Source organism: Panicum virgatum, chromosome 2K (genome assembly GCF_016808335.1).
Source record: "Panicum virgatum strain AP13 chromosome 2K, P.virgatum_v5, whole genome shotgun sequence".
NCBI lineage: Eukaryota > Viridiplantae > Streptophyta > Magnoliopsida > Poales > Poaceae > Panicum > Panicum virgatum.
The window spans coordinates 45,808,312-45,833,417 of NC_053137.1; the positions used below are offsets into that span (position 1 = coordinate 45,808,312).

The following is a 25,106-nucleotide window of genomic DNA, read 5'->3' on the forward strand; positions in this document are numbered from 1 at the left end:
AAACAGTAGCCCCGACCCCTACGGGTTTGTTAAAAATGCGTGGGGGGGATTTCTCATTTCTGCGCCCTCCCATCGGAAAAAGTTTTCGGGGTGCGCGCCCTTCTCTTATTTTATCTTTGGTGACGGGACTCGTCGGTGTGCAGGGCGAGACCGAGCCATGATGGCGCTCGCTGTCCCGCGGCCAGTGCTGACACTGCGTGGTTCAGCTGTCAGGGGTTCGGCTCTGCCCCATCCGGTCATGTCGCGGTGCGCTGGACGATGGCGCCATCCGCCCGTTGGGCACCGAGCCTTCACGATTGCTTCAAAATTCGCCCCTGCGGCTGGTTCAGGCAAGATGCCCTTTCTCGGCTATAAATAGGGGTCCTTGGACGCCCTTTCCTCATCAGTTTTCCTGCTCTTGCTTCACTCCTCTCCCTAGCTTATAGTGTCTCTCTCCATCTTCCGCGGCTGACCACCGGACTGGGTGGGTCGGCTTTCTTAGGTTTTGATGCTAGAAGAATGCTTGCGAGCGGCGGGCAATACTTGGAGAGAGCGTTCTTACCATCCCCCAGCTCAGTGGACACAGCAGAAGAACATAGGACCCGCGAAGGCCCGCTTCTGCGGTGTCCTCCAGCTTGTAGAGGCGCCGAAGCGCCACAGGCATGACGTCGGCACCAGGCTTTGTCGCTGTTCTTTGCACCGCCCCTATCGGTGACAAGGTTGCTCTCGGAGAGGTGGCGTCGAGGGTGCTGTTCGCTAGCTTGACCCCCCCACAAGGTCTTCGGTGGAGGAGAGCCTAGAAGAAGGCTTACGAGGAGGGCATTCCTCCGGACCTGTGCGGCCCGGGGTTTGCTTCTCGTGCTTTCTGAGTAGCCTGGCTGCCATATCCGCCAAGGACTCGTTGTCCTTTATTGGCGGTCACTCCTCCCCAAAGACAGGCAAAGTTGCCACTTAGGTGGCGATGCTTTTGTATCTTGTAACGGCTTCGAGCCGATAACCCTTTGTAATCTTTGTTCGCAAAGCAATGAAGCTTTCATTTTTCCGGCGTGGTTTTTCTTCTTGTTTGTTCACTGGGGGGCTCCTCGGGCCGACCCCCATTCTTGTGTCGCCCCTCCATGTGCTCCTTTTGCTTGGAGCGGGAGGGCTGCGCATGTCACGCTTTCCGTAGGAGGCGAAACGTGATGGCCTCAGAGCTAATAATGGGTTAGTTTGATTGGGGCCCTGCTCCCAGTACGGGAGGGGGGGAGGGGGGGGGGGGAGCGAAACAACCAGGCTTAACGGCCGACCCCCATTCCCTTGTTTCCCAACCCGCAAAGTTACCGGGGTTGTTCGGCCGACACTAGTGGCTTGCTGCCTCCCTCTCGTGGGGATCCTGGGCTGGTAGTCGTCGAGACTCAAACGCAAGGTCAGGATCTCTGGATCGCGTGGTCGCACCCAGGATGAGGTCATGTGACCCTTCCTTTGCTCCACCTCACTCTTTTGTTCTCCGGGCAGTTGCCGAACCCTGCGGCGGGCCAACTTTCGAACCCTAGAGATGACGTGGGGCGTCGTGGCCTTTCTCGGGCTTCCGCTTGGTCCGGCCTAACTTACCTGGGGGTAACTCCATATTTTTACCCTGTGTCCGATTTGCCCGTTCCCCAACGGGCTGTGACTGTTGGAGCCGCGGGCCCACATCTGAATGAGACGCGGCGCGTTGGGCGCAGCGTCGCCATGATGTGGCCGCGAGATTCGAGGGGTGGTTCGCCTGTTCCTCCTCTTAAACAGGGCCGGTGGAGGCTGTGGCGGTGCACCCGTTCCTGCATTCAAGCCGAGGCCGAAAAGTGAGAGAGAGACAGAGCGCAAGTCAAGAAAAGCCTCACCGCCTCCGCCGCCGCGCCCTTTCGCCGCCGCTCGCCTCCGTCGCCGTTGCATAGCCCCTGAGTCTTCCCGCGGTTCTCCCTCGCTCATCATGACTTAGTGGGCGCGATCCACCGTCTCCGAGGCGGATTTGGAGGGGCTCGTGGCCCGGGGGATGCTTCTCCCTCGCACGGCGGCCATGGAGTGGATTGCCCGTGGCGGCGAGCGATCGCAGTCGCCGCCATCGGGCTACATTGTCTCCTTCCTCGAGTTCCACGAGCGAGGCTTTGGGATGCCCGCTCACGACTTCTTCCGTGGGCTGCTATATCACTACAAGATCGAGCTGCAGCACCTGAATCCCAATGGGATTCAGCACATCTCTGCCTTCGTCGCCCTGTGTGAGGGCTTCCTCGCCGTCCCTACCGTCTTCGATCTCTGGAGGTACTTCTTTGCGGTCTCAGTCTACCGGCTGAAACTCCATGGCACCTTCTACGATTTTCCGGCGGACTGCGCGAGCGTACATCTATGCAGCGGCGGCGATCAACGCAAGCGCCAGTTCATCGAGATGGGGAAGATGAAGACCTCCAACAAGGGGTGGCACAAGAAATGGTTCTACCTGAAGAACAACAAATCGTCCCCCCTCCCAGGCTACACCGGCTGGCTTGTGACGGAAGCCATAGCACCTGGGGGTGGGGTGCGCCGGCCAAGGAGAAGAAAAGGTTGGCAGGTTATTTCCGGACACTCGAGCAGCTGCGGGAGGCCGGACTCAACGGGTGCGGCGTCGTCTCCGCATACCTCAAGCAGAGAATCGCGCCTCTCATGGCGTGGACTCTTCTGCTCTTCCACATGGTCGAAGGTGCCGACCTCTCCGGGATTGTGATGTCCTCGGAGCGGATTGACGAGGCAGAGGTGCTACGGCAGTTGAAGGACATGTTCGACCCTCCAATAGTGTACCCCGACCCCCAGCCACCGGTGATGCTTCCTGACGAGGGGGCTCTCGCGCTCATATGTTTCTTTCTCCCCCTCCTTCCTCCTTTCTCCTTCTTTTCTTGTTGGGCTCTATTCCTGACCTTTGTAGTCGGTACATCCTCACAGGACAGGAGTGATTTCTTCTCGTCCGTCGCGCCGCTACCGGAGGATGCCGCTCTGCATGAGAGGAATCGCCTCGCCGCTGAGGCGAAATTGGCGGAGAAGAGGGAGAGGGAGAATCGCAGGGAGGATCAGAAGAAAGCTGTTGAGAAAATCCGGAGCCGCAAGTCGTGGGGCCTCATCTCTTCCAGCGACGAGGCTGAGATGCTCAGCAAGCTAGAGGAGGATTCTGACAGGGTGAACAGCGGCGGCAACACGGATCCAGAGGGCGGTGATCCTTACAAGGACATGGTGTTCCTCTACGAGGGTGCCGGAGGCGACAAGGGCTCCTCATCCGCCGCGGCGGGAGAGGGTCGCTCCCCTCTGTCGCGGGAGGTTGACGCGTGGCGTGACATGGCGCCCGATGCGCGGAGGCCGGCATCGACGAGGAGAAGCGACTCCCCTCCACAGAGGTCGGGGTCTGCTGGGCGGGACCGTTGCCCTTCCCGGCATTTGGAATCAAGGCGGAGGAGCCATTCCCTTCCCCGGAGATCGGGAAAAACTTCCGACCCCCGAAGCGGGGTGTCAAGCCGTACGCCCGTGGTGTCGAAGCCGCATCAGTCGTCGTCCTGTGGAGAACCCACGGACGGCTCCGCTCGCTCCACCCGAGCATCGACCCCGCGAGTGGCCGCAGAGGCGTCGAAGAAGCGTCTCGGAGGGGTGGTTGTGTTGCCAGTTGCTATGCGGGCTCGCTTCGACTCTTCTCAGTAAGATTTTCTCGATCTGACTGATGGTGTTTTTCTCTTTCGCGTTTGGTTTGACATGGATAATCTTGCTGCTTGTCAGGTCGGTTGTCACCTCCCGCTCGCTGATGATCGCCCCCTGCAAGACCTTGGCCAAGCAGAAGGGGGTGCCTGCGACCGCTCCTCCAGCGGGGCCGGTCGAGACAAGAGTCCGCTCCCCCGGGTCCGTTGCTAATCCGGACGTCGTGCCGCGGGATGATCCCATCGACTAGGAGCGTCCGCCTTCTCCCCCTCCAGCGAGTGCGAGCCTCGAGGGGACAAGGGACGGCTCTCCCAATCCCGCGACCGGGCGGGAGGTTTCTTCTCCGTCCATTAACGTGGATGGAGAGTGCGCAGCATCCTCACCTCCCAACAATGTTATCGAGCTGGACTCGCCCGAGAACCGGGATGCCGAGGCATCCGTAGAGGCCCTTCCTTCCAACGCTGAGGTCGTGCTCCCGGATGCGGGGACGGGGTCAACCGAAGAGGAGAGGGGTCCCTCCGCTGAGGAGACTGCGGTGATGGGTTCCGGCGTGACCCAAATCGATTCTGGGGCCGGCCGCGTCCCAGCGACAAGTATCAATGACCTGGACTCTGTCCTGGCGAGGAGCCCTCAACCTTCCCGGGACAACGCCGCCTCTTCGCCTGACCCTAAGGCGAAACCCCCGGTTATGAGCGAGGTTGCCACGCGGCCTCTGGACGTCACATCGAGTCCCGCTCCTGTGTTGACCGAACCGTCATCAATCGTTGTGCCGACCTCGACTACTGCGACGACGATGGCGGCTACGGCCGGCGCGAGGGCCGAGTGCGCTGGCGACGCAGGTGTGGTGACTGGAGGCGGGCAAACTAGCTTGGGCAGCAGGGAAGCCCTCGACCTTCTCACGTCCAAGTATGGAGGCTCGAATGTGGAGCTTGCCGCCGCCAAGCGGAACTTCGAACGGGGGGACCTCGAGTTTGGGCGGCTCTGCAAAGTGGGAGCGGACATCATCACGGTGATGCGCACACTTGTCCTTCCATCATTTGTGGTGAGTCTGTCGGCGTTGGACTTGATTTTTTGGCGATGTTTTGCTGGGCACTCTTCCTCTTTTATGAATGCTAGCCTTTCTTAGGAAACGGAGCTTCGGGAGGACGAGCGTCTGAGGCTGCAGGCCCAAAATCAGCCGCTCCTGGAGGCGCGCCAGACCACGGAGGAGGAGCTAGCTTCACATCGCTGAGCACTCGAAGACGAGCTCCTGGCCAGGGTGGCGGATCACGACAAGGCCAACCGGGTGCTGAACGAGACACTCGCCCGGTCCTCTTCTGTCAGCTCGGAGCTCGAGCAGCTTCGAAAGGAGCGCAACGAGCTGTGCGTCGGGCTTGAGGTGACAGAACAGGCACGTGAGGCCACGGTTCAGGAGTGCAGCGTGGCCATCCAGGAACGTGACCTCGCAATCTAGGAGCGCGACGTCGCGATCCAGGAGCACAACACGGCGACCCAGAGGCACGACATCGTGCTCTCAGCTGTGGAGGAGGCGTCAGAGCGGGAGAAGACCGCGCTTTTGAGCTTGCAAAGTATCTCCGACCCCCATTCGGTTGTTGCTTGGTGCATGTTTTCTCACTTTACGGTGCTAAACTGATTGTCTTCTGCAGACGCCCGTAATGAGTCCGAGGACCTGTGCCAGGAGCTTGCACGAGTTGACGGCCAAAGGAAAGAGGCGGAGGCGGCGGTGGCCTCATTGACCATTGATGTTGCCACCCACCGCGTTACGCAACAAAGACTGGAGACCACCATAGTGCGGCTCCAGAACGAGGCAGCCGGTGAGCACCTTTATCGCACAACCCCTCTTTGGTTTCTTTTTGAAGGATTGCATAAATGAATGAGTCATGTTTCCTTAGCAGCCACAAATTCCCAGCGCCGAGAGGCAGAGTCGAAATTGTTGGAGATGAAAGAGGCGCTCGAACTCCAAGTGACTGGCTCCGACAACCTTCGCCTCACAGTGGGGCTCGTGTTGGATGACCTCGGTGTAGTGGCCTCCGCTGCACCGGGTCAGCTTGTTAGCCAGCTCCTTGAGGGCGTGGATGGACTGAAGCAGGAGGCCCAGGCCACCCGTCAAGAGGTTGAGGCCGCGTGCCAGGCAGCGAGGGACGCTGTGTACACCGGTGTGCAATACGCCTTCGCTGTTGCGCGCATCCATTACGTCAACATCGACCTGGAGGAGCTGAGCAAAGGATACCCGAGGGACTATGCTAACGCCGAGTTTGATGCCTTTGAGGAGGAAACCGCCCCATTCACCCGGAACCTGACCGACAAGATGTTGGAAGACAACGAAGATTAGTAGTTGGGTCATCAGGGGTCAGGCCATACTTTATTTTTATCGCAACTTCTGTCTCGTGGATGCATTGAACAGTTTGCGATGTGTTTGTAATATAAATTCGGAGGGGTTTTTCGATAAGGATTTTCATTCTTTGGGGGCTGGAAAAGCAAGCGTGCATCAAAGATTGTTAGAGCCGAAAACCTTTAGCCACGAGCGAAATGCTGCGATTGTCGAGGTATTGGAATTTGCTCGATTCGAATGGCAATTAGGGATCACTCTGTGGTCCAAAAGACTTGGCTTGCCTGACTCCCAAAGGGGGATGATCCCCAGTAGCCCCCGAGTGGTTTTCGACCCGAGCTCGTGCAAGGGTCGGGAACAACTCAAAGGAAGTAAAAGATGACAGGGGAAAAAAGACATCTTTGTGGGAGTACAGCTTTACTTCATATGACGGTTTTTACATCAAGTAGAACTAAGGGTAAAATCGACGAAGGTGCTCGATGTTCTAGGCATCGGTGAAGACTTGGCCATCGGCAATCTATAACTTGTATGTTCCAGGCCGGAGCACTTCCGCCATGATGTACGGGCCTTCCCATGGTGGTGATAGCTTGTGGCGGCCCTTCGTGCTTTGAACCCATCGGAGCACTAGGTCTCCAACATTAAAGGTGCGTCCTCTGACGCGATGGTGGTAACGTCGTAATGCCTGTTGATACTTGGCTGATCGAAGTAAAGCGACATCACGCGCTTCCTGGAGCTGGTCCAGTGCGTCCTCCATGGCAGTATCAGACCCCTGTTCACTGTAGGCCTTCACCTTTGGGGAGCCATACTCGAAGTCGGTGGGTAGAATGGCCTCCGCGCCATAAACCATGAAGAACGGTGTAAAACCCATTGCCCGACTTGGGGTCATCCTTAGACTCCACAGGACGGCTGGGAGCTCCGCAAACTAGCGTCCGGCGAATTTCTTGAGCCTGTCATAGATTCTTGGTTTGAGTCCCTGGAGGACCATGCCATTTACCCGTTCCACTTGGCCATTTGTGCGTGGGTGTGAGACCGCTGCCCAATCAACACGAATGTTGTGATCATCACAGAACTCAAGGAAATGTTTCGCTGTGAAATTGGAGCCATTGTTCGTTATGATGGAGTTCGGTACTCCGAAATGATGGACAATGTCTTGGAAGAAAGCAATAGCCTGCACAGATTTTAGCGAGGTGATCGGCCTTGCTTTGTTCCACTTTGTAAACTTGTCTACGGCGACAAGCAAATGAGTGTAGTCCCAGGGCACTTTTGTCAAGGGGCCAACCATGTCTAACCCCAAGACCGCTAAAGGCCATGTAATGGGGATGGTTTGGAGCGTTTGTGCCGACATATGTGTTTGCCGAGCATAAAACTGGCACCCTTCGCAAGTGCGCACAATTTGCTCGGCGTCTGCGACTGCCGTCGGCCAATAGAACCCTTGGCAGAACGCGTTCCCGACCAATGTTCTACGTGTGGCGTGATGTCCACATGTTCCACCGTGGATGTCTGTCAACAACTCTCTTCCATCCTCAATGGGGATGCATCGTTGTAGGATTCTTGTGTGGCTTCTCCTGTAGAGCTTTTCTCCGATGAGGACATAATAAGATTTGGTTTGTCGAGCCAACCTACGTGCCTATGTCTTGTCACTGGGGAGGACGTCACAGAGGATGTATTCCAAGTAGAGTCGCCTCCAATCTTCTGCGGCGCTGGGCGTCGGACCCTCTTCCTCTTCTAATTCCAAGACCTCGAGGTCGGATGATGAAAGCTCCGATCCCTCGGCCCCCGATCCCTTTTCGGGGGGATCGGGAATGGCTGGGGTCGGGCTTTGGACCTTTGATTGATCCAGTCGTGGGTTCGGGTCGGGTATGATGGGCGCCTTAGGTGGGGCCGCGACGTCGCGATCTGACGTCCCCGCCTCGGGTTTCTCTTCCTCTGGGAGTCGGATGGAGGGCTTGTACTGATCGTTGGCGAAAATGTTGTTGGAGACCGGTTCTCTTCCCGACCCCATTTTCACTAGCTCATCCGCCGCCAAGTTGAGGCGTCGAGGGATGTGGACAAGTTCTAGCCCATCGGAATTTTCTTCAAGCCGGCGCACTGCCTGGCAGTACGCCGCCATCAATGGGCTTTCGCAGGAAGATTCTTTCATGACCTAGTCCACGGCCAAGCGGGAGTCCCCCTTAATTTCTAGGCATCGGATCCCCAGCTCTGTGGCGATGCGCAAGCCATTGATGAGGACTTCATATTCTGCGACATTGTTGGACGCCGTGAAGTGAAGGCGAACGACATATCTCATTCGAACACTCTGCGGGGAAATGAAAACAAGGCCGACCCCCGTCCCCGGCCTCCTGACCGACCCGTTGAAGTACATAGTCCAGTACTCTTGATCCACGGGGGCGGGCGACAGCTGGGTTTCCATCCACTCTGCGACAAAATCAGCAAGTGTTTGCGATTTTATGGCAGTGCGAGGGGCGTATTCAATGCCCTGTCCCATGAGCTCAAGGGACCACTTCGCGATGCGTCCCGTAGCGTCTGGGTTTGGTACCACTTCTCCCAGTGGAAAGGTTGTGACTACAGTGACGAGATGTGACTCAAAATAGTGTCGCAACTTGGGCTTGGCGATAAGCACTATGTAGAGAAGTTTCTAGATTTGGGGGTATCGGGTCTTGGTTTCGCCCAAGATCTCACTCACAAAGTACACCGGTCGTTGTACTTTTCAGAGTGTGGCCCTCCTCTTCCCTTTCTATGACCAGCGCAGTGCTGACTACCTGAGTGGTCGCCGCTATGTAGAGGAGGAGGGGCTCCCCTCCGCAGGGGGCACGAGGACCGGTGCTGTGGTCAGTAGCGACTTCAGCCCGTCCAGGGCCTGTTGGGCCTCGCTGGTCCAAACAAAATGGTCGCTCTTTCTCAGGAGTCGGTACAGGGGAAGACCCCGTTCTCCTAAGCGGGATATGAAACGGCTGAGCGTTGAGAGGCACCCAGTGATCCGTTGCACCCCCTTCAAGTTCTGGATCGGCCCCATGTTATTAATGGCGTTGATCTTATCAGCATTCGCCTCGATCCCTCGCTGGGAAATGATGAAACCCAACAGCATGCCGCGTGGTACCCCGAAAACGCATTTTTTGGGGTTGAGCCATACTCCATTCGCGCGGAGCCTAGCAAACGTTGCCTCGAGGTCTGCTATGAGCCCGTCAGCTTGCTTGGTCTTGACCATGATGTCGTCCACGTACGCCTCTGTGGTTCGCCCGATGAGATCGCCAAAACACCTGATTATGCACCACTGGTAGGTTGCGCCAGCATTCTTTAGACCGAAAGGCATCGTAATGTAGCAATACGAATCAAACGGGGTAATAAAAGAGGTTGCGAGTTGGTCAGATTCCTTTAATGCAATCTGATGATACCCCGAGTAGGCATCGAGAAAGCAGAGGGTTTCACACCCCGACGTCGAGTCGACTACCTGATCTATGCATGGCAAAGGAAACGGATCCTTTGGGCATGCTTTGTTGAGATTCGTGTAATCAACACACATTCTCCATTTCCCATTCTTCTTTTTACAAGAACAGGATTAACTAACCATTCAAGATGATATACTTCCTTAATGAAACCTGTGTCTAGCAACCTAGCTATTTCTTCGCCGATGGCCCGCCTCTTCTCTTCGTCGAAACGACGCAGTCGTTGCTTGACCGGACACGAGCCTGCTGTTGACGCTCCTTAGCGCCCCAATTTATATACCGCAAGCACACGAGATCGTGTAGCTTTTTCCTTAGAGTATTCCCCCAAGGTTTATCAATCCGTGGATCGATAAAGAACTACCCAAGGTTTTCCATCTAATCTAACGGATCTATCCTAACATGAAACATGAATTGCACATCTAGAGTAACCTTTAATAGATATGAGTGTTGTGTAAAGGTTGATCTCATCCATGAACATAGGCGTAACCATAGCAAAACCAAAGACATGACTAGGCCTATTGTCATCTAGTTGTAGTTCAAGCTAACGAGCAAATAAATCATGCATCTCAATCAATGGCATCTTTAAACCCAAAATCTCCAATTCGATCCTTCGATACCCCATCTACTTAAAGCAACGCCCTATCACGACGCCCCCCTTTGGACGAAAGCACCCTGAAGCAAGTCGAACCCCCTTTGGTAGTTCCGCCATGAACCTCTAGCCACCATGACTAAAAGATCATGCTAAGCGATCTATCTCGATAATAGATCTAGGATGAAGCAAACCCAAAGAAAAGAATAAAATCGAAAGAGAGAACATGGTCGCTAAAAGATTCGGAAGACATGATTATCATTACTCACATAATAGATTCGTTTGGATCGTCACCACAGAGTACATACCATTGACGACTCCAACTAGCTCATGAACTCCACCATGGCACAACCACGTAGGGAGGCCATGGCGGCTAGGGGCGGCCTAAGCCATCTCCTAGACAACTTCGAAGACTTGCAGCAGCCGTCGTCTCCCTCCGGTCTTGGCCCTAGGTTTTTGTCGAGTTCTGGGTGGATGGATGCCGCGAGTTGAATAAGGTGCGAGCTATTTATAAGCCGAGGAAGCCATTGGTCGAAGGGGAGGACGAACCGCCTCGGAAATGGGCTAGGCCGGCCGGCCGGCCTACCCTCTTTCGGGACTGCCTCGGTCTCCTCTTTCGCGTGTAGACTCCTCGCATCTTCTAGAGTTTATGTTCTTCACGATTGCACCCCTTTGGACGTTGTTATCTTGGAGATATCTTCGAGGAAAGGATAGGATAGGGAATCCTTCCTTAAATCTTCATGTGCTTTGCTTAATCCCAAAGTATCTTGATCTCATCTTCGTGGGCTTGGTCTTTTAGGCTCTCTTGGAGGATGGATGTGCATGAATGGGCTTGGAATCAACATGGGCTTTGGTCCTTCCTTTGGGCTTTGGCCTTCTTCTTTCTCCGTGTTAGCGCTCGATCACGGGCCTCGTCATTTCATGCTCCAAAATAGGCCAAAAACCTGCAAAAACGAAGTTCCTCCAAAATATATGTGCAAATGTGAAAATGACCAATAATTAGGCCGGGTTAGGACGGTTAGTGATTTTGATATTAAATTCATGCCAATATCAAGGATAAACAAGGGATAAAATGGGTACTTAAGTAGAGCCAACACCTGCTCTGATGTGAAGCGCGTGCTCGGCGACCTCCCTTGGTATGACTGGCATACCAGATGGCTTCCAGGCGAAGATGTCTTTATTCACTCGGAGGAAGTCGACGAGCGCGCCTTCCTATTTGAGGGTCAGTGTTGTGCTGACCCTCAGCTTCTTTTCACCCGACCCTTGGGGGTCGAGAGAAATTTCCTTGACGCCCTTCGTGGGCTCAAATGATCCGACCCTTCGGTTGGAGTCGAGCGCCTATGCAGGGATGCTTTCCCTGATCAATGCGAGTTCTTCTACCGCGAGGACCGCCGACGCCAACTTGCAGCTCTCCACCTCGCAAATATATGCGTGCTGATAAGTGGATCCCACAGTGATGACTTCGTGCGGCCCGGGCATCTTCAGCTTTAGGTAAGTGTATTTGGGTACTGCCATGAACTTCGCGTAACATGGCCGCCCCAAGATGGCGTGTTAAGCTCCCTTGAATCCTACCACCTTGAACGTGAGGGTTTCCTTCCAGAAGTTGGAGGGGTCCCCAAACGTTACCAGCAGGTCAATCTGCCCGAGCGGCATCGCTTGTTTTCCGGGCACGACGCCGTGGAAAGGAGCCCCCGAGGGCCGGAGGCGAGCCCGGTCAATCCCCATGGCGTTGAGGGTGTCGGCATAGAGTATGTTGAGGCCACTCTCACAGTCCATGAGCACCTTGGAGAGACGTGTGCTGCCGATGATGGGATCCACGACCAAGGGGCACCTCTCTGGTCGTGGCACGCTGCTGGGGTGGTCGGCTTGGTCGAAGGTGATCGGCGACTCCGACCATCGGAGGAATTTCGGGGTTGCTGGCTCGACCGCCATCACCTCTCGGTGTGAGAGCTTCTGCTTGCGTCGTGACTCGTACGCGACGGGTCCTCCGAAGATCATGAGGATGTCATGCTCGGGGTAGCCCTCCTCTTATTCTTCCTCGGCGCCACCCTCGGACTTGGGTTTCTTCTTCGAATCGCTCCTCTTTAGGTTGCCGGCGAGCCATTTTTTCAAGAGGCCGCAATTCTTCATGAGGTGATTCACCCGTGTCTGGTGGTTGGGGCAGGGCTTCTCAAGCATCTTCTTGAAGTGATCGTTAGCTTGGCCCATTGGCGCCTTGCCGGCCTTACGATCGGCCGCGGCTACGAAGTTCCCACCCCCTTTCTTCTTATTCTTCTCGTTCTTTTTCCCAAAGCGGTCGGATGGGCCTTCGTCGACCGTATCGTCCCGCTTCGCCTTTTCTCCCTGGACACGGTCGAAAATCGCGCCCACCGCCTCCTCGCCAGAGGCGTGATTGGTTGCAATGTCCTGGAGCTCCTTGATGGTGCAAGGGCCCTTGCGACCCAGCTTGTGCACCAGTGATACGCACGTCGTCCCTGAGAGGAAAGCCCCGATGACATCGGCATCGGCGACGTTCAAGAAGGCATTGCATTCCTTCGAGAAGCGCCTGATGTAGTCGCGTAGGGACTCTCCCGGCTTCTGCCGGCAGTTTTTGAGATCCCACGAGTTGCCAGGGCGTTCGTAGGTGCCCTGGAAGTTCCCTATGAAGATCTCACGTAGATCTTCCCAACAAGCGATCTTGTCGGCGGGAAGGTGCTCGAGCCAGGTGCGAGCAGAGTCAGCGAGATATAACGGGAGGTTGCGTATGATGAACGCATCGCTCTTCGCTCCTCCCGTCTGGCATGCGAGGCGATAGTCCTCAAGCCAGAGGCCGGGTTCGGTCTCCCCACCGTACTTGGTGATGTTGGTGGGGGGTCGGTACTTGCTCGGCACCCTGGAACTCCGAATGCCAAAGGTAAACACCTTGAGACCCGGCGGTTCCAGGCTCATGCTCCGATCCTCCTCGCTATCGTAGCGGCCACCCCAGCGGGGTCAGTAATTCTTGGCAACCGACCCCTCCTCGTCGTCGTGGTAGTACTCGCGTCGACGGGCGTTGATGGTGTGTCGCGCATCACGGTTCTGGCCGAGCCGTTGCTTGCTTGACAGGCCCCGCGTCCCCCATCGTGGGCGCGATGATTTGAGCGGGAGTCATCTCGTTGCGGCCCGCCGTCATGCAGACCACCCCGTCATGATGGTGAACCACGTGCTCCGCTCGCCCCGTGATGTCCAGGCTGGCGCCCTCTGTCCCGTGAGGCAGGAGCGTCCTTCATCTCAAACACTACGGGTCGGGGTGTCGCGCCTGGTCGTAGCATCATCGTGACACTGAGCTGTCCGCCTGTTGGTCAGCTGCGAGATGTAAGTGCTTGCACATTTTCTCGTGGGCGCATTGCTCCTCAGGCGTCGCGGACGCAGGGAGCGCCTCGAGCAAGGCAGCTGCCGCAGTGACATTTTGGCTGGCCCGGCCGAACACCAGGGAGCCTTGTCGGTCCTCCATTATTTTGCGATTGACTTCGCTCGCATGGGCATGAGCGCGTCCCCCGTCGGTGCGCCGCCTAAGCTCCCGCTCGAGCTCTGTGCGTTCCTACTCCAGCTGAGTCTGGGCTTCCTCCGGCTATTTCTAGCGAGCGATGAGGCTTGCCCGCCACTGGCCAGCCTGTTGCCCGTTCCCTCGCCCCGATGGAGGGGGAGGAGGTGGCTGCGCGGGACCTCCACTGACCTGTGCTGGTGCAGGGATGGGCGTGGGCGTGCGGTCTTGGGAGTGCCAGGGTGAATCCTCGGCATCCTCCGCGTATCCATTCGGGGTGCCCGTGGTGAAGCACTCCAACGAAGGGTGGTGACTCCCAGTGCAGGACCTGGCATCGGACCCTAACAGGGAGTCGTCAGCGAGGAGGTCGTCGTCAAAGTCGTCGGTGAACTCCGTCACCCCGACAAGTCTGCCTCCTCCGAAGTGGTTGATCACATGCGGTGCCACGTGGTGCTGCAGGTGCTGCGCCACATTTCCCATGCCGAAGGGGAATGTCGTCGTGGCGTGGTCAAATAGGACATCCGGGGGTAATGGGCTGCCCCCGGACAGCTGTGTGGCCACATTGCCGAGGAAGTAGGCGATGCAGTGCAGGTCGTCCTTCGTCGGCTGCGGCCCCAGGAATGTTTGGAGCTGGCCCTCCAAACGCGCGTTGTCGAAGATGTTGGGGCTCGGGACCGCAGGGGCGTCCAGCCTCTGGCTCTCGAGGCATGGATCCTGCACAATGCCAGCGGCACCATCACTAGCGGGGCGTACGGGTGCCTGGACCTGCACTAAGCTCCCGTCGAGGACGATGATGAAGTCGAGTCTGCCAAAGCGCACGCGCGCTCCCGGAACCCAGCCTTCGGCGCAGCTAGCCATCCGAAACCTTGCTGCGAGTGACGCGCAAAGGCCCCTACCTGGCGTGCAAACTGTCGGTGTTCTGTATCACCGGCAAGTAGATTTATGTGCGTGTCATAGGCTCGGATGGTAGTACAAGCAAAGACACAACGATTTATACTGGTTCGGGCTGAATGTCCCTACATCTAGTTCGAGCTTATGCTCTTGTACTCAAAAAGTTTGCAGTAGGGGTTACAAACGGATGAGAGAGGGAGCAAGGGTCCTAAGTCTCTGGTTCGAGTGTGTGTGTGTGTGTGTGTGTGTTTTCGTGAATGAGAATGCGAATGTGAGTTTTGTTGTGGATGCCCCTGCATGAGGCTCGCCTCCCCCTTTTATAGACCAAGGGGTGAGGATTTACAGGGGGGAGAGAGAGAGAGAGAACAGAGGGCGGGGGTCTGGCGACTCCCGACCCCCTTTGGTCACTGAGTGGTGGCCCCTTCAGTACGCCTTCTGACAAGATTCTCCCCGTATCCGGGTGGAGACGGGATATCCGCCTGCCAACTCGATTCTTGCCTGGCTTCTGCGTCCCTCGTGCCCAGACTTTGACACCGTATCTTCCCTGATGTGGCCTATGGCCTTAGCCTGGCGTGGGTGGGCTCTGACAGTAGATCCAGGCCATGCCTCCGCCTGAATCTGCGCGGGCCGGATCTGTTGCCCACTCTCCGTTCGCACCTGCGGAGAGGGCTGTCGTGTCCCTGACTTCCCGGGACCACTCTGGGCTGCCCGTCCTCACTCGACAGGCTCCCCGTCTTCCCGATGACCCACGTCTCTGAGTCTCGGGCGAGGCGGACCCTCCTCCGTGAGGGTCAGGTGAGGCGGACCCTCCTCCATGAGGGTTGGCTCGGAGTTGGGCTCCCATCATCGGGCTGGGCCGTTCTCTTAGTTTTGGGCCTCGCGGCCCGAAAGCTGTTTTCCTGGGCTTTAATCACCTCATGCTATTCTTTCGTCAGCATTCTTTCGTCAGCTTAATTCCTCTCTAATGAACTAAGTTGGGGTACCCATAATTCTTGCCCCCAACACCATTTGAAATACCTTTTTCTAAGTAATGATTCTCTAAGAAGTTTGCTGCCTTGAAAACGGAAAAAGTTTAGTTTACACTCTTGAATTACCATAAAAAGTATAATTTTCAACCTTCAACTGCAAAATAGTTTAACTACTTTCAAGTACAAGATGATTATTTTAATAAAGGCATAGTATGGCATTAATAGCCTATTACATTCTCTCTCCCCCACAAATATTTCATTGAACAACTTGGCAGCAAAAAAGCATATTACTAACCCCCTTATATATTATTGGTACTGTGCCATAAGCATGCTAAAATTGGTAGCGCACAGAGATGCTAAAACATACCCACAGATCCCATCCCATACACACGGGAGCTTAAATTAAATTACAACATAAATTGTTGAAAGGACGCATCAAATCTACAGAGCTTTTTCCATACGAACCATTTGCATCCTATCCTATCTATGCATGACGAATCTCGCAGTAAATAGGGAGAGGTAAAATCAAATTATTTTGTCCATCGTCGGGCACCATGCTGTTGTATCCGGCCAGAAGCTTGCCGTGCGCTTGGGTCAGGGCTGGAAGGGCAGGGAAGCCCCGGCCGCCAATTTTTTTTTTGCAGCGACTATAGCCAGCCTCTACGGACGGGGTGTCCCTAATTTTACCCAGGTCACTGACACGTGGGTCTGAACTTATCGTAACCTAAATGCAGAGAAATCAAAGTTAGAGGAATCATTTCTTAGGTACAGGATTAGCTAATTTTTTATATAGAAACAAAAAGACCAGGTTTATAAAAAGTCTGGGATATAGCTGCTTGTCCAAATATGGAGGCAGGCATGAGTGGGTGCATTCTGTTAGGCAATGACTAATCTAGAATGTGAATTTAGAGGACTTATTTTCCTCCTCTTCTTCCTCTCTCCTTCTCTTTCTCCCCGTTCTTCATTTATGGTTGAAAATAGTAGGGAGGGAGGGTGCTTTGTGGGCTCCATGGGATAGGGGGGACTGGAGTCCCCGCACCCCCTGATCCGCCCCTGCAGTTAGGCAGGAACGCCACAGATTGTAGGAGAGATTTGGAGGTCTCCATAGTTTAGGAATTTAAACAAATGGCATGTTGGAGTTGTTTTCTCCACCCTTCAAATTTGCGGTAGGAGGTTTGATAGAGAGTCTGCAGGAGTTGCTCTAAAATGATCATTTTGCTCATATTTATTGTATATATTTGACACTAATTGATTCTTACATGTACTTTTCAAATAGGGTAGGATGACTTATTTTTTGAGACAAATTTTGAATCCTATAATAACTTGTTTTTTTATGGAGGGAGTACTAAGTATTCAAGAATCCGTTTCCTAAGGCATCCGTGTTCTCAAAAGGGCAAAGTTACCACAACAGCCTTTGCAAATTAGTATTTCAGAAAATTACATGTCCGAGCTAGACAAATTGAATAAAGTGACTTGCAAAAGGAAAATGAAAAGAATTAACAAATACTTCACGAAAGTGAGAAACTGAATACAATAGCTGAGACAACTAAGCTCATTTTCATTTCGTTTTTCAGCAAAAAGCTAACAAGTGCACTTTGCAGCTTCAGTTTTGTTGCCCCTGGCGCCGACGATTCAGCCATTCAGCGTGGACCACGCTCTTGTTGTCCTTGCCGCTCTTGAAGTACTTGAGGTCCTGCTACTGTGCTGGTGGTGGTGGATTACCACGCAGGTGAAGCACTAGATGGCCATTTCTTTCAATTGGCCATGCTCTTTCATCCCTGGCATCGCCATTGGCATGCTCAATAACAAGTTCAGCAACGGCTTCCTGGACTTGCCCTCTACCTTGCCACCATGGTGAGAAGTTGATGACCATGTAGATGATCCCCGCAATACCCCACAGACTGATGGTTATAAAGAACACTCCTTTTAAACTGCTCCAGGTAATTACAGAGCCCATCTCAAAGGCGTTAGTCAGGCTGTTGCAGGCACCCTCGTCCAGTCCCAACCACTTCCTCTCAATGCCCACAATCTCGTCCCCTTCTGTCACCTTTAATATAGCCCGTGACATATCACCAACAAGTGGAGAGCCCTTGGGAAACACCTGACAGTAGGAATTAGACAACCGGTTCAAATATGAAGCCTATCGATATGGTGTGTGTAAGAAACTTGAACTGCTTGGTGAACAGCCCTTAGTGACAAGGTATAAGCAGTTAAGCACCACCTTTCTTCGTTTCAAATTATTAGTTGTTTTGATTTTTTAGATATATAGAATTTGTTATGCACCTAAACATACATATATCTAGCTAGGTGCATAGCAAAATCTATGTATTCAGAAAAGTCAAGCTTACTATTGCTAATTGCTGATTGGAGGCTCCTTTTGAAGTTTTACATGAAGCCGCCTAAGATCTTAGGTGGACACTCTAAAAAAAAATAGAGAAATCTTAAAAATTCTCACAAAAATCAGAAACATCCGGCCGATAACTCTAATTATTATAGTCATTGGATATGTTATCTTTCCGAATAAATTATCCACCACTATCATTATAAAAATAGACTAAAGTAATAACCCTAAATTACTCACCTTTGACATTATAAAAAAAACTAAAGTAACACTCTAATCTTTGTGTAAATTATCCACCTATGCCACCATAAAAATAATGTAAATAATCCTCTAAATTTGAATATAAATTATCTAATTATATCATTATTAAATGTTAAAGTAAGCTCTAAATCTAAACTAAATTATATAATTATAATAAAATATTAAAATATGTCAATATAAAATTCTAAATTACTGTTTATATTATTAATATATTATTTATGTTATTATTTATATAAATATAGTGCCCACGATATGTGTCACCGGGTATTCATGTATAATGGAAGATATAAGAATATCAATTAACAAATAAATGGTTGAACTAAATATATACCAAACACCCACATGGAGGTGTGATGCAAAATAAAATCTATTGCAATTAGATAATGATAAATATATATTTTAGAGTATGTGTTAGAATACTTAATAGATGAAAGAGGGTGTGAGATGGATAATTAGAATTACTAGTTATAAGTCTTATTTTTATATTAGTTCTAATTAGCACGTGCGGGAGCACGGATTGATAGGCTAGTACGACTAATAATTTGGGACAAAGGGAGTAGCCTACAGGGACTTGAAAGTTGAGACTACCATATGCAATGATGGACAATATAAATTATTAACTTACAAAACCGAATCCGCCAGTCTTATAAACACGACCAATGATACTGTGGTTCCTGCAGTGCTTGGACATAAACAACTTGAGGTACGGTATCTCGTCAACTATTGCTGCAACACCACCATTCCAACTCCCTTTCATCAGCGCCTCAGCATACTGATCGGTTCGGTAGCTTCTAATTTTGCGCTGATCCACATTAAGGCTCTTCAGCAGATCTTTAACAAAAGAACCACTTTGGTAACCAATATAATCTCCATTACTAATAAGCTGATTCAAGTCAACAACCGTTGGTTGGAGTTGTACTGTCATCATGGAGGTTAAACTTGCACTATAGAGTTTCTCCAACAACCAAACCAGCAACACAAAGTTTATGAGTGCAAATTTCGATAGCCATTTCTTCAGTTTTGGGTCTGCAAAAATATATACCACCAACTGGTCAACCCAAAGTCTTAAGGGCCTGCGTTTGGTTGGCAATCAGAATGCACAATACAAAATCTTGCCAACATTTTCATTAAATTATTTGCCTAAGATCTCAGCAGGTTTTCAGCAGCAAATGAACTAAAAATTTAACCAGCGAAAGGAGAATGATAACCTTATCAAATAATTTTGCAAAAATAATTTTTTGGTATTTTTCAGGCAAAATTTAATGTAAGCTTTGGCGTCCGTGTCTAATATTGCAAAAAATAATCATAAATTGTATATATTATTACCATCATATTATATGTTTAGCTAAAATGCAGTTACCATAGTGTTGAATTGAGTTAAAGCTATCATTATTGATATTTGTTTTTAATGTTCCACACTACATTTATTTTTTTAATGTAAACACTACAGTTATTTTTTTCCATTTCATTTCCATAAACCTATTGTAAGGTTGTTTAGTATAATTGAAGTAATGAACTATCAAAACCCAGAAAGATAAATGATACTTTCAACAACAAATGTTGTTCATCGCCAGATATCTGTCGAATGAAGTAACTCACTCTTTTATTAATTCTGTTTAGCTCACCCCTTGGAACGGACAAAAGCGCTTGAAAGTTGAAGTAAGCAATGTTGTCGAGCTGCTTTCCGGCGGTGCCACCAAAATATCTGCTCTCACGGTGCTCAACAAGCCATATGACAAAACCAGTAAAAAGGAAAACAACCAAGATGGCTACCCACAGTCTTGTTTCAATAGGCTTCATAAAAACCCACAAGCTCTTGCTCCAGTTCTCCCTCATGGGTACGACCATCTGCACCCCTGATTCAGTGTAAAGTAAAGTAAAGTCAACAAACATAGAACGATTGATGATTATTGTGGTGTCCCCAACCATTGCATCATATTTCTGTTGCAAAATGAGACATTGAATCAAATACGTGATAGTATAAATATTAAGAAGGTAACAAAAGAGAATCCTATGTATCAATAACTGACAGGATATTTAATTAGCAGCTGAACTCTCGAATCTCAACTTCTGAATGCGCACCCAGCCCATTGAGTAAAGAAAATGGACTTTTCTTCCTTTTCCCCATTTTGTCATCGGCTCTTTTATATGCTTTTTTTAGACCAAAGGATGTTCTATTTCACTAAGAATATGAATAAGGTCAACTATGGTTGAAGTATATACTCCCTCCGTCCCATGAAGAGTGCAATTCTAGGTTCTTCAGACAGATTAGCGGTGGTGTGAAAAGACTCGCATGCCCTCAATTGTTTGCCACATATGGTTAGTTTTGGTATGCAATTCAAATCTAAATACTAAATTAAGCAGGTAATTAAGATCCAATATCTAGAATTGCACTCTTTGTGGGATTTTTTTCAAACTCAGAATTCCACTTTTCATGAGACGGAGAAAGTAGGTATCAACTATGGTTCTATGGTTCAACGTGAACGCTATATGAAATAGAGTTTTCATGTTTAAGCAAAACTCCTCCTAATATCTTCAGTTATATGTTTTCCAAAAAAAACTTCCGTTATATCATATATATAAATAAAATTGGTTATGCAGTGTACATTAGAGACGGAACCAATTTATTGCACCCTGGATATTTTTTATTCTGAAAAGGCTACACGTATAATTCAGGTGTGAACTTTTATTGCTCATAGGGGGAAAAGGTGCGCCCCAACATATCATGATTTTAGAAAAGTTTTGATCATGGGGGAAGAAACGGAAGAAAATCTTACAAATTCCAGAGGTGAAATTCAGAATGAGCTTACCTTAAGGGAAACCTCATAACATATCTCACTGTATGACAGGGTTATGTTGGTGGCTATGTTGGGGTCCACAACAGGAACATACTCATAGGGGACAGCATATGGCATCTCTCGCATAACAGCTTCAAAGATATCTATGCAGTATCCAGTCACGTCAAACTTTCCAGTAGCCACATTCTTCTTTACATTCACAAATGGGTTGACAGTAGGCTTTACTGGCACAGCAATCTGCAACTTCTTTCCAGCCACCGGCCACTCCCAACCTCTGGGAGGTTGTACTGAACCACCAGGCCAAATCACTGTATTCAATCCAACAATACCACTTGAACCAGAAGATACAATGAGGTTCTTACTTAGGCCAAAATTTGGTGTCCAGAACCCAGCATTTTGATACGAATTGCCAATCACATTAAATACCTCAAATACTGATGCCTGGAGCTGACCGTCAGCAAGAACAAATTCACCTGATATTCCCTGGAACTTAGTGGCTCGGATGGCATCAATAATCCCTGGTCCATCTTGCGACACAGCCAGCATACTCAGATCATTTGAGCTGTTGCTGTTTTGTGGTGATGGCGTCTGAAAGCCTTGTGTAAGGGGACCAACCTTCCTTAGGGCCAGTGCGATGGCCCATGCAGTGTCATAAGCCCACAGATGGAACACATTTGGATTTGCTGGGTCTGGTGCACCTGGGTTCTGTTGTCGGTACCGTGAAACAAATCGAGGAGGGAAGTTGATGAGCTTGTCCGACGGTGGCACATAAGGCCTCACGCCAAGAACTCCCTGCATTGAGTTGATCGTTCTCTGATCGAAGGAGCTAAACATGTTTCCTACACTATCAGTCACAATCCAGGCATAACCATCAGCAAGCATCTCAGCATCATGGGCAAGGACAAATAGGCGTGCGGCAATATCAGATGACATGTGCACGACAAAGACTCGTGTCTGCATAGTCTTGAGCTTGTTTAGCTCCGCCTGTATCTGATCGTCAGTAGGAGCTGAAGGGATGACGCTTCGGTATGGGATGCGTGCATCAACATCTTGGAGAGCATCCACAAGGTATGGTATAATGCCTCTACCGAAGTCGGAGTCCTCGTATATGGGTACGACTTGGCGCCAGTGGAAGAGTTGGACCAAAGAAGCAATTGCTGGGACCTGGGAGGCATCATTCAGGGCAGTGCGAACGAGTACTTGGACTGCTTAGCTGACAAGTAAGGACTCGTAGCCGAATATGACAGGATGGGTACATCTGTCTTGTTGCCGATGCCAATTAAGAACCTTGCTTGTGTTGATGTCTTTGGGCCAATGATTGCTGGCACTTTGAAGTCCTTTCACTACCGGAAAACAGGAGGCTCCTGATGGGTTTTTCAGTCCGACGGGAGCCCAACAGACGGCCACCACAAAAATCCCCACCCAAGTCATGGCCCGTCAGGAACCCATTCCTCATTCCTAGAACCCTATCTCTTCTCCCCTCTGCCCGCCGCCGCCGCCACTTCGCGACTCCGCCTCGGCGCGTCCGCGCCCCCACCCATCGCCGCGCGGCTGCGCGCGCGCCGCGAGTCCTCTCCGTCCTCCCTTCTTCCCTCCCAGCCCCGCCTACTCGCTCGATTCCATCGGCACCAGCTCGTCGATTGCTTCGCCCGCCCCCATCCTACCCACGCGTTTGCCCGCCGCATTGAAGGTCGGAGATGGGGAAGGCGACGCGGCGGTCTCCGCCTCCCCCACGGCCGCGGGGAAGAAGGTCTGGGAGTGGGCGTCCCTGGTGACCAGGTCCTTCTTCGTCGCTAAGTTGCACCTGCTCCCGGCCAGCGTGCTGCTCGTCGCCTTTGCGTGCCACGCGGCTGGAAGCAGCCCTCCAGGTGGGAGGTGTGGCTTGCCATCCCTGCATTCAAGTTCATCAACGCCGCCTACACGCAGATGCGAAATTGCAGCATGTATGTTTTACATCTGAAAGTTGTAAGCTTGTGGCGGTGTGTCCGATTCTGGAATCAAGCCGTGTCTGTTCTTGCTTGCTGTCGTAGGGCTTCCTCACGGAGGGATTGCAGAAGACGCCGGCTGGGCTACAACAAGGTAAATGAGGCCTTCTTTTTTTGCAATATAAATATAGTAGTGCTTCCCTAGATTGAACAACTGACACAATAAAGTGTGTTACCTCAGTTGAGATATTGCTAAATGTTCATAGTTGAGTGTGATTGTTCAGATTGCATTTAAAACAGAGTAATTATTTTGGTTAAGAACTTGCTGAATGTTTAAGTTGACTGAATGAACACTAGCTCATTTGATTGCCATCATCCTTTTTGATATAATTATATATCTGGATTTGTTTCCGTAGAAGATAGAACTAGTGTTGATACAATCATATAACTTAATCTTCTTGAATTATTCTCATCTGTTACTTCTTTCGGACTTGTGATTTTCAAACTCATTATTTCTTTCCCTACTCAACATAACAATGGCCCTGCTTGTGGGATGAGAATTGACTCTTTGTTTTGTTCTTGTGGGATATATCCTAGAATTTATATGTATGGCATCTTCATGTAGATATCTGATCTAATGTAATTTAATTTCAGGGCAGCAAATTGATAGTTGTGGGACCCTTGTAGCAGGTGTGGTTTGTCATCTCATCTCTTGATCAGGTAACAACACAATATGATTGCATTATCATTGCATTATGTGTATGTCTACTGCTATTCATTTGCATCACTTGAACCTTGCTCCTGCTGAATAAATTTTCTCACACGCTGAACTCAGGTCAAGCATCTTACGCTTTAACTCCTACTGCATGTTCAGATCTAGAGTTAAGCAAACAGTTATGTGCACAGCTATAAACACCAAGCATCTTATATTTGTTAATTCCTATTGTGTGTTCATCAATGAAAAAAAAACTAGTTTTCAGATAGTTAGGAGTTTTCCTATTAGTGCAAATCTGTTAATACAATCTTTGTTCAGGGATGCCGATATTTTTTTGTGAACAAATAGATCAGCACTTTATTTGTTGTTGAGTTCATGAATTTATAGAAGGACAATTGACCTTGATGTTGGCAGCAGACTGGATTGATACTTCCATCATTACTAATTCTTTTTTATTTTGACAACTTGAACATTATTGGCTGCCATCTGATTCATTTAATTTGGTCATTTGATCAGGTACAAAAATACAATGGGATGGAGCTGCCAGAAAGTGTCATCTTGCTTTAGTTTACCTGCCTTAAAGTTATACTGAGCTTGATTACAAGTCCTCAAGCTGATGTGGTACGATTCTCACCCTATCTTAACTGAAAATTGTAACACTCTCCCTAGAGTAAAATAAACTATCATGATGTACTGAGATCCAATAGTTTATATTAGTATGGCATGAGAACTAACTTTGTTTCTGTTCTTAGATGATAGATCTTAGAGTGTAATTTCAGGGCATGCATGACCTATTTGATTGATTGGTAGAATTCCTCTTTATGGCATGCCAAAAATAAGTTCTTAGTTTATATGGTCATGTGAAGGATCCTCAGGGGACGTGGCACAGAGAGTTCTTTTGATCAGTTTTGTTAACTTGAACATGTACGGCCAACTAATCCAATTAATTTGGTCACTTGGTCAGGTACAAAAATACAACACAATGGTGAATGGAGTGCTGGTGATCTTCATGTAGAGAGGGATGCTGAGATACTTAACTTATTCAACTTCAAAGGTGAACTGAAGTTTAGTTTTCTGAACCTAGCATTGTCTTGATCTGTATGTAACTTTTGAAGACTAGACATGAGTCATATACAAGGACCTGTAGATCTGAAAAGTTATATATATCTTGTAGTCATTTATTCATTCTAATCCAATAGCTTGCTGGATGACAAGTCTGATATATGTATATGATGGACATGTATATGGAACTAGCATACAAACTGAATTTAATGTATGTAGTTCCGTATGTGTAATTTTTTTACTGCTCATAGTTGATTTCCTGACGGCCAAAACCACTATTCCTGACGGGTAGCCATCTGGTATTCAACCAGACCCGCCCTCCCATAGACTGTCAGGAGCTCCCGTCAGGAAAACTTTCCTGTCGGCCAACCGTTAGGAAAGGTGGTCTTTCCTGACGATGAAGTCCTGTCGGCACATTCCGGACAGTTGGCCGTCGGGAATTTCATTCCTGTCGGTAATCCTGTAATTCCTGACGGTTTTTGGCCGTCAGGAATAGTCCATTTTCTGGTAGTGTTTAGTAGGTCTATTGCTACAACATGAACGAAACATGGGAGAAGGATGTTATTTAAGCATAAGGTCTTGTTTAGATGCATAAAGTTTTGGGTGTAAAACACTGTAGCACTTTCGTTTGTAT

General features: G+C 50.3%; 1 protein-coding gene and 1 long non-coding RNA gene across 3 annotated transcripts; one reads left to right on the forward strand and one right to left on the reverse strand.

Moving 5' to 3' along the window:
• Window positions 1-17,066: 17,066 nt before the first annotated feature.
• LOC120695359 (glutamate receptor 2.7-like) lies at window positions 17,067-21,703 on the reverse strand. The gene is made up of 3 exons (XM_039978633.1): window positions 20,783-21,703; window positions 19,572-19,913; window positions 17,067-17,471 (listed from the first exon to the last, which is right to left on the reverse strand). Exons 1-3 carry the CDS (start codon window positions 21,701-21,703, stop codon window positions 17,067-17,069), a joined length of 1,668 nt encoding a protein of 555 aa, XP_039834567.1.
• A 477-nt stretch (window positions 21,704-22,180) lies between these two features.
• Window positions 22,181-24,713, forward strand: LOC120695724. Of its 2 annotated transcripts, XR_005683838.1 has the most exons (5): window positions 22,181-22,713; window positions 22,801-22,849; window positions 23,350-23,415; window positions 23,927-24,031; window positions 24,375-24,713. It is a non-coding gene; the product is annotated as an uncharacterized LOC120695724 (long non-coding RNA). The 2 variants fall into 2 exon arrangements; XR_005683837.1 differs by having other exon boundaries at window positions 22,208-22,849.
• Window positions 24,714-25,106: the final 393 nt, after the last annotated feature.